The sequence below is a fragment of the Cibotium barometz genome, chromosome 49, assembly GCF_041138505.1.
Source record: "Cibotium barometz isolate CiBa-2024 chromosome 49, ASM4113850v1, whole genome shotgun sequence".
Lineage (NCBI taxonomy): Eukaryota > Viridiplantae > Streptophyta > Polypodiopsida > Cyatheales > Cibotiaceae > Cibotium > Cibotium barometz.
In genome coordinates this window covers 12,095,214-12,104,070 of record NC_141094.1, presented here as the reverse complement: position 1 = coordinate 12,104,070, position 8,857 = coordinate 12,095,214, and the positions used below count along the sequence as shown (strand labels likewise).

At 40.9% G+C, this 8,857-nt stretch overlaps 1 protein-coding gene across 1 annotated transcript; it reads right to left on the bottom strand.

Moving 5' to 3' along the window:
- Nucleotides 1-6,120: 6,120 nt before the first annotated feature.
- LOC147610300 (uncharacterized) lies at nucleotides 6,121-8,543 on the bottom strand. The gene is made up of 7 exons (XM_086786548.1): nucleotides 8,104-8,543; nucleotides 8,041-8,048; nucleotides 7,806-7,906; nucleotides 7,589-7,720; nucleotides 7,201-7,513; nucleotides 6,544-6,801; nucleotides 6,121-6,446 (listed from the first exon to the last, which is right to left on the bottom strand). Exons 1-7 carry the CDS (start codon nucleotides 8,541-8,543, stop codon nucleotides 6,121-6,123), a joined length of 1,578 nt encoding a protein of 525 aa, XP_086642674.1.
- Nucleotides 8,544-8,857: the final 314 nt, after the last annotated feature.

Sequence of the window (8,857 nt, the reverse complement as noted above, 5' to 3'; positions counted from 1 at the left end):
TTTCCAATGGGGTTAAGCTCATAACCCTTGAGGTCTCCAAGCTCCATAACTCCTTGAGAAGCAATTCCACCGTGCATCCCACAAGCGTTATCACACTGTCACGTTGCACTACGTGTACACATCCCTCCTCTCACCTCACTTCTCCTCTCACCTCACTTCACTCACACACACTCACTAGCATGCATTGGAAAGAGAGATTAGCAAGAGCAATACTCTATTGCACAATGGGAGAGTCCTTTGTATTATGAGAGATTTTCACTTATATACATGGCCATAAGTGTTTACACTCACCTAAACTATGGCTGGTCGGGCACATTAGGCTCATAGGAGGCCTAATGCTATTACAATGACTACTCTCATAATATATCCATGAAGCACATCACTTGGGACTTCATCCTAACTTACTACCATTCACTCTTAAAGCGGAAATTATCATAAGTATTCCATAGGACCATTACGGGCACCTATCCAAGCTGTAGATCTGGACACCATTGCTTCATATCTTGATGTATGACCTTTTGGTGTATCTACCTTGACTCCTTGATATAAGATAATGGTAGAAGCTCTTGTTAACCCTATAAATAGGTTAACATTCCCCCCTTACTACCAATCACGTCCTCATGATCGCATTGAAGACCTTTGTGTGGGGAGAATTGAGTCACATAGACTCTTATTGAAGTAGCCACTTGTTGGTGAGGCTTGAAAGAATTACATCAACTTGTGAGGCTTAGATAGATATCTTCACAAAGGATTAGATATCATTGTGTTATGAAGAATCTAGCTTCATTTCGAGAGGTTTACAATTTGAAGGAAAATTCTAGGAATGGTTATACCATTAACTAGGCTTTCACCTTGGCCCCTCCATACAGAGATGTACCTAGGAAGTTGTCGATGGTGAGGCTTTGGTGCAAATGTCCGTTGGTGCACAGGTATGGATATGTACTCATGGAGCAACTGCTACATTAACTTAGCCAAAAGAATAGTAAGCCATAAGCTTAACAAAAATAACCTGGAACTTCACTGTTTTGTCCATTGGCACCTCTTGCAAGATCATTGTCTTTAGGGATGATTTTAGGTTTTCCCAATGACACCTAAGTGTCTATTATCATGATGTTATGACTCACAATCCTGTTCTATGTAGCTCTTGATATCTTGGTATAGCTCATGTTTATCCTTTAAAGGTGCAAGTGTTGACGCTATGCTGGCTTCACCCCATGAGAGAAGAGCACTCCTACAAATGAGGATTCAAGAGACTGCTTTAATTTTGTAAGGGAATTATCAAATTCCTCACGTGCTTTTTTAACCGCATAATTCATGTAATATTCCTCTAATGACTCTTTTGTAAAGAGTACGTCTTCCTCTTGAAAGGGGAAGTGATACTTCTCTGGTTCTTGTATTTTGGTTACTTTTTTAGGTTTGACATTATGAGGTTCAATAACAACCGGTGATCTTGTATGACACTCAATAATGCTATACATGCTCTCTTGAGCTTACTTTTTGCATTGTGCATATGTCATGTGATCATGATTTTCAAGTCTGGGTGGTTGGGCGGGTTCTAGTTTCTTGATTGGTCTGTGAGGTGTATTGAGTAACAAATCAAAACTTGTTCTATCCTCACTAAATGATATACTAGAACTTATGTCATTTTTTGACTTTCCTTGGATCGTCAGGTTTTCATTATGTTTGCCCATGTGACGAGAACGAACTTTCTTTCGGGCTTTTGTATCTAGTGTCGCACACATATGGGTGTTGTGGTTTGTGTGATAGCCTTTGAGGTGGATGCTTTTGCATCATGTGTAGCTTTTGGCTCTTTTGGGTTTATGTCCTCCATAAGCTCTTCTTCCTTGTCCTTTATTTTAGCTTTGGTTTTGATAATTTGTTGCTCTTGATTTTTCTTGGGTTTCGAAGGTTTTGCTTTATCTTTTGGTTTTTGCTTTAAAACATGCTCTTCTACCCATTTCGAAGTGTTTTCTTTTGCATTCTTTTTTGACTGCTTCTCGTGCCTTGGCTTGTAAGCATTCAAGGGTACTATGGACAATTGCCCGTTTTGTATACTCAAGATGTTAAGAGTTGTATTCTGTGAGATAGGTTACAGTCAAGCAACTTGCCTTGGGAAATATTAGAGTATGTGATCGATGCCACATCGTTCACATATAAGTTGTAATGTGTCAATGATTATGGGCATGGAAGTATTCCAAACTATGCATTCTGCCACCTTATTCTTTAAGCCCATTATATGACATGTCTCTTCAATTGAGCGCATCATTTAGTTTCTCCCATGGCTTACATCGTAAGTCCAAGATTGATAAAATCTTTAATGGTTTCATTTTGTCTCCGCTCAATTGAATAGAGTTCTTTTGATGCACTCCACTGATCAGCTTATCAAAAGCCATGGATAAAGGCTGTTTTCAAGGTCTTGAAGTTTGTCTTGATCACCGACATCAATGTGATGAACCATTGACTAGCCTTTCCCACTAAGCATAGGTTCAACGCATGTACCTTGGTGGGACAGTTTGGATTTCCAAAGGCTTTCCATTGTTGTTTGTTAATGGATAACATACTTCCTCACACACACAAGAGAAAGAAGAAGAGAAAGGTGAATGCAAGGGTCAAATCCCAGTGAATGGCACTTAGCCAACCCTATGAGGGTTAACTCCCTGACCTCTCCTTGTGTCACCCAAAGAGATATCCAAGGCTAGGTAATGAGCAAGAGAGAAAGAGCTATGGAGAGCTCAATCTCTACCTCATGCCAATCATATGCAAATAGGACATGGTAGATAGCAATGAGAAGGTAGAAGAGAAGATAAGGGAGAGAACTACCTTTCCTACTCACATACACCAATAATCTAAGCAAGTAAGCCACCACACAAGCAAGCAAGCAACCATCAACCCAAATGACAAAGAGAGAGAGAGAAACAAAAACTCAATTGAGACAAATGGGATTGTCCCTTTTCATATTTCATGAAATGTCTTATATACATGAGCTCATATTTATAATGTCTGATCACCCAATTACAAATGGGGGGTCCAAAACTAGTCTTTCTAGTTTAACTAGCTCTATGTACGTCAATTCCTTATGACCGGCATTACACAAGCCGTAAGCTTAGTCATCCCATGTTTCTTTTACAATAAGCGCTTAGTATGGTTACAAAAAGGCGTAGTAGCTGCATGAAAGGTCATGTTAACCAGAGTGGTTAACATACCCCCCCTTCTGATAGTAGGTCCATCCTTGGAACTAGTTGAAGAAGCTATATGTAGTAGATGGAATAAGTGCAGACGAAATCCCATTGTGAGGTAGGAGCGGGAGGGGCACGATGGAAGACCCAATAGTAGCTGGTCCGAAAGGTGGTCTCCATCATGTCTTTGAAATTCTGGAGCTTCCAAGCAGGCATCATATGATGCACTTGTAGTAGCCGAATAGTTGCTTGAGCCCTTTTTTTAATGTTGAAGGCAAGGCCTTGTGCTCCTTCAAAGTAATGGTCCTAGGTGGGAAACAACTCTAGCAAAGTGATGACGAGGTTGAAGAAGTATATAGTGGCAATCACTACTGGGTCAGGGACCTGGTCGTCATAGGCAATGGATAAAGTTGTGGGAATGCTTGACCATCGATTCTTCAGTGCACGAACGTTGTGCGGACGTGGGCATGAACGGGAAGTTGAACTACAATCGACTTCCGATATGAAGGGCTTGCTGAGGAAGGCACAATGCCAGACTGGCTGCTCGCCCATGAGATCGAACATGATGGGACAAGAAACGGCAGGTGGCCACCAGTGGTATCGTTGCCGCGGGTTCGGGGGGTGGGTGGTCACGTCGCTAGGTTTTGTGCTTTGCATCGAGGTACGGGTGAAGGGAATGGATGTCGAGGCGGTCAATGACATGGGTGATGGGGTGATTTTTGGAGTTTTCGACCAAGAAGAATGGTGATGGCCTACTCAAACTCTGTGCGGTCTAGAGGATCATGTCGACTTCCTCACGCTCAAATGGTGGTGGTGGTGAGATCTCTCCTTCTTCAAGTGGTGGGCTGGTGGGTTGTGGAGCCGATGAGACGGGGGTGTCGATGATGAAGGGCGCATGATGAGGCTGGCATTGAGAAAAGGTGGGGGCTTGGCGGATGTGGGGAGTATATCCCAGAATGTTGTGTGCATTCCTAAGTTGAGGGATGGTGAAGGTGGCGAGGGGGGTGTGGGTGATGGGGGTGGAGTTGGAAAGTGAAGGGGGGAGAAGAAGGTTGGGCACCAAAAAAAGGAAGAGTAGAGGTTCCTGAGAGGGGTGGTGAGGGTGGGGGTTGTGCGTGAGGGGGTGCGTCAATACAATGAGCGTAAACCAATGAGCGTTGCGAGCAAGGGTATTTTATGAGCAATTCCGAGATAATAATAAAACCTTATTTCCCTATGAAATACAATACCTCCTAAAAGAGGAGCCACAAGAATATGCTTTAACTGGTTGGCTGCTTGGAAATAAATAGGCAAACAATTAGGTCCTTGTTACATGTTTGTAGTCAACACAGAGAAAAATTTTGAAAAACGCATCATCAACAAAAGTATTATAGATGGATTTAAGAGATATATTGGGCAAATTTCATCATGTCTAGGACTATGTGCAATTTTAGTAAAGGTCCATGAATGTGATATTAAATCATCTAAGTTGCCAACAAGAAGGTTCATTGTTCTTTAGTTCAAGTGAGAACCAAATTCATGCGATGTGCATGATTTCAGGGTTCTAACATCTCTAGCCTCAAACATACTCATGTATCTTATGAAGCTACAGAAAAACATTAATCATCAAGCTACAAAAAGTACCAACAAAACAAGAGAATGGCTTGTGAATCCTTTATGACATAGACCTGCAATCCACCTAATACAAGAGTCAAGTAATACATCATCTATCAAGCTCAAAAAATGAAGCTATGAGTCTGTGTGGGGGGGCAGGAAAGCATGAATCCACATAATCCAAAAATAGCGCTATGCAAAAGACTACTTCTCATTTGCTTCATCATCAAGAAAAATACACCTTCTCCTACGTTTCTCCCGTCCCAATGATCGATCATCCACAGTGGTGCTTGTCATGTGTATTGCCATTGCCTCTGCATAACATGGTAACTCACTTTAAACTTCCATGACAACATCAAAGAAAAAGAGAAAAGAAAAATGTAATAGAAAGACATGCATGTTTTACTTACTAGTCGGATGGTGCATCATGCACTTCATAATCACCAGAGGATGTGTCACTTTCTCCAAGGTCTGCCACCTTTTTTTGTCATAGATCTCCTCTATATATGGTGAAAGGTAATCCTTGCATATCTTCTCATCATTATCAATGACCAAGCAACCACGGCCGGTGTGCATAGATGCCTTTAATATAGGCCCTGTCCCAGCCCCCAACTCCAATATTGTACCTGTTCGTGGGCAAAGAGCCTCAGTAAACATAAGCATATGAGAGGGACTCCTCTCTAGAATCCCTCGCCAACTACCACTTTTTCCACCACGTCGTGCTCTATTGCTTGAAGGTAAGTAATGACCAATAATCTCACAAGAGAGGTCCTGCTGCAAAATATTTCCCACCTACAAATTGAAATACACATAGTATCAAGTGATCACATTCAAAAGTAACCTCCAATCATTTAAATTCAATGCACTCCTAATAAGTACTGAAAGTGTCATCCAACCTTTAATGCACTCTCACTATTGAAAGGAGGATCCTTTCCCCTCTTGTGGAATGCCAAAGCATAAAATACATTCACCTATACAGGCAACAAAGAAAAAACAACACAATATTAGATGACAAATAGCAAGAATTAACATTCAAGTGAATAGACTTAAACCTTTTGCATATGTCCATGCTTTTGTAGCAGAGATAATGACTCAGAGCTCTCCATAATCCATCTGAAACCTAGCTCCAAGCCTGTACGCTTTGCAAAGCGCTCCATAGAAACAAGAGAAGAACTCAAGCAAAACACTAAGACCCATCCCATATTATCCATAACACATGATGCCGCCAATAGAGAGAACTTCATGTGGTCATCTGTAAGGACATTCCATTGTGGAATACCTTGAAACCCATGAATAGGCAAACCTGCATATTAATCATGTATATCAGCAAGTTCCTTTTACACAAACACCATCACAAAAAAGGAGTATACATCAAAAAAGTTTTACCAGTAGGAAGATCAATGAAAGTAAGGTCAACACTCCAACTACTTGGCTTGGAATTTCTCATCTTTGGACCTCCACCCAAACGCACATAAAACTCCCTCATAAAAGCAAACCCCTCATTGAAGTTTCTGGATGCAAACTCTTTTCCAAGCACTATGTAATCGTAAATCCAAACCTTCGAATGATTTTTGACTCCATGCTTCTCCACGAACAAAAAGCTAGAAAGTGGAGCATACACCATAGCTACCTTGGTACTTGTCTTGTGTGCTATAGGACTCTCCAAATTACGGGTGTCTATAGATAGTATGTCCAACAAAAAAACAAATTAATAAAATCCAGAAAACTATTAAAAACAAATATTTAAATACAGTCCAGAAGAACCCAATGTTACCTTTTATTACATCTCCCTTTTTTTGAGAGGGACGCCCCTTGTTTTTTCCCAAAGCATGCATCTCTAGCTCTTCTCTCTCTTTGATAGATTTCAACTCTGCCTCCATTTTCTTCCTTTGCTCCTCTGACATCTCACCTGATGACCCAGAATCAGATTTGCATTCTCCTTTTAAATGTTGAAGGTATCTCTCCTTCTCCTCCTCTAGGCACTCTCCTTTCTTCATGTCAATCCACCAAGGGCAATGCTTTCTCTCCCAATCCGTCAAGATAAAGACTCCATTAGGATCTTTACCTTCACGAAAGATGGAAGAGGTATACATACTATAGGTTGGAGGAGAAATCACAACCCAAGCCTTGCATATGTCAGGCAGACCATTGATTGTTTTCTTGGCTATTAGATGCATTAAAAACCTACAAAAGAGATATAATAAATCAACTAAAAAATAAACACGGTTCATAAGATTTCAAGAAACAATGAAAAAAGAGAATTACCTATAAACCAACCGTCTTGAGGAGTTTTTTAGATCCACATGCTTGGCCGATGGAGTTGCCACACTCATCTCTTTCTGGAGTTCATAAAACAGCACTCCTCTATAACGGTTTACAATATCTGCAAAGTAAGTCTCTATGTGCACATCGGCAGGTAGCTCCACCTTATTCACCCCCTGAGTAGAATCTACCACTTGGTGTAGAAGCCGTGTGGCATCCTCCAATACCTGATCCATCCAAACCTCCTTTGCAAGCCAAGGAATGTAGTGGTGATCTCCAAGTGGCATACCATAGCTCTGCCGAAAGTTCTCATCTGCACCTAACATCTTTAACATTTTCAGCTTGAGATTTTGGGAACAAGCAGCACTAGAAATGGCATAAAGTTTCTCAATTGAGATCTTAAACTTCTCATCCTCAAAGGGCAGCTTCCATAATACATTGAACCACTCCTCTGAATTAGATGGATTTACCACCGAAAGATTCTGTGCCACCAACAGAAAAGAATTAGAAGAAGAAATGATTGTGATGCCAAAGAACCAAAAGCAGAAGATACAAACCCGTGTCATCCTTCTATTATAGGATTTGACGACACTCCTCCTAGCTAGTGTCTCAGCCTTAATACGCTCATCCTTTGCCAAGCTTGAGGGAATCTTCTTAATTGCCAATTCTAAATCTGATTTCCATTTATTCTTCAAAAAATAACAGCCATTAAAAAAACACTTAATGACAAAGATAGCAAAGTAACATTCTTAACCACCTTTATTAAGTACTTACCCCATATACAATGGGTCCAAGAATAGCTTGAGTGAGAGGATACCAAACTCGCCTTCCAGATTGTGCCTCCCTAGACCTGGCCTTCTCCATTGACCTCTTATCTTCTTCCGTGAAGGAGTCAGTGAAATTAGATGCATCAAGAGAGCAAACCGTGCTTGTATGGAATAAGTAATCTTTGAGGTTTGTCTTTACAATAGCCTCTTCATTCATTCTTCATGAAATAAATAGAAACAACCATAAGAACTAATCAAAACAACCATAAATACAATGTTGAATATACAAAATGTTGAATACTCACATGTTTATTCTTTGAAGTGCAGCGATAAGCCTCATCTCATCTTGTTGATTAGGCACAATGAATTGCGCCATAACTCGAACATGTCTCTTCTTATCATTACGATACATCTCCTTGATGCTCTCAAGCCAAGAAGCGGTCCTGTGATTTCCCTCCCAAACATAAAACATCTTTCCACTTAACATAGACCACTCATCTTTAGATGCAATCTCCTCCTCAAACTCTGCATTGACAAGCTGCCAGTTTTTGTCCCATGTCTTCATGATATCTTCATCCACATCCTTTGTGCTGCCATCTGGTAGATTTATGGAGAGAACAAACATACCTTTCATCATCAAATATCCTTCCTCTTCAAAAACCTTCTTTAACAATGAGAGATCTTTTCGAAGCTCTCGCACCCTCTCGTTGACCAAGCATCTACACAGAGGGATCAATGGAGGCATGGAACCCTGATTAAGTGCCAAGCTGTCTATGAACTCAGACCCATGTGGCTTGATGATGGATTGTGGAATAAGATCATCCACATCTTTCTCATCCTTGTCACTAGAAGCATCAACCTGTTGTTGAATCGGTATGAAAGGCTCAGTTAGAACTTTGTCTCCAGCTTCTTTGCTAACTTCCTTTTGAATGTGACTCCCTTGACCACTCTCTGCCATTTCAATGGTCTTTTCACTGCCATCACTAGGTGGAGATTTTCGCTTTCTTCCCACATTCTTGGCCGTTGATGTCTTCCTTTTTCCAAGAGCAGGTGACTACA

Coding starts and splice junctions, on each gene's coding strand:
- LOC147610300 (XM_086786548.1), bottom strand. CDS start 8,543: ATGCCTCCATTGATCCCTCTGTGTAGATGCTTGGTCAACGAGAGGGTG. Junction 7,721..7,805: donor TTGGACCCATTGTATATGGG/GTAAGTACTTAA, acceptor TATTTTTTGAAG/AATAAATGGAAATCAGATTT. Junction 6,447..6,543: donor AAAGGGAGATGTAATAAAAG/GTAACATTGGGT, acceptor TACTATCTATAG/ACACCCGTAATTTGGAGAGT.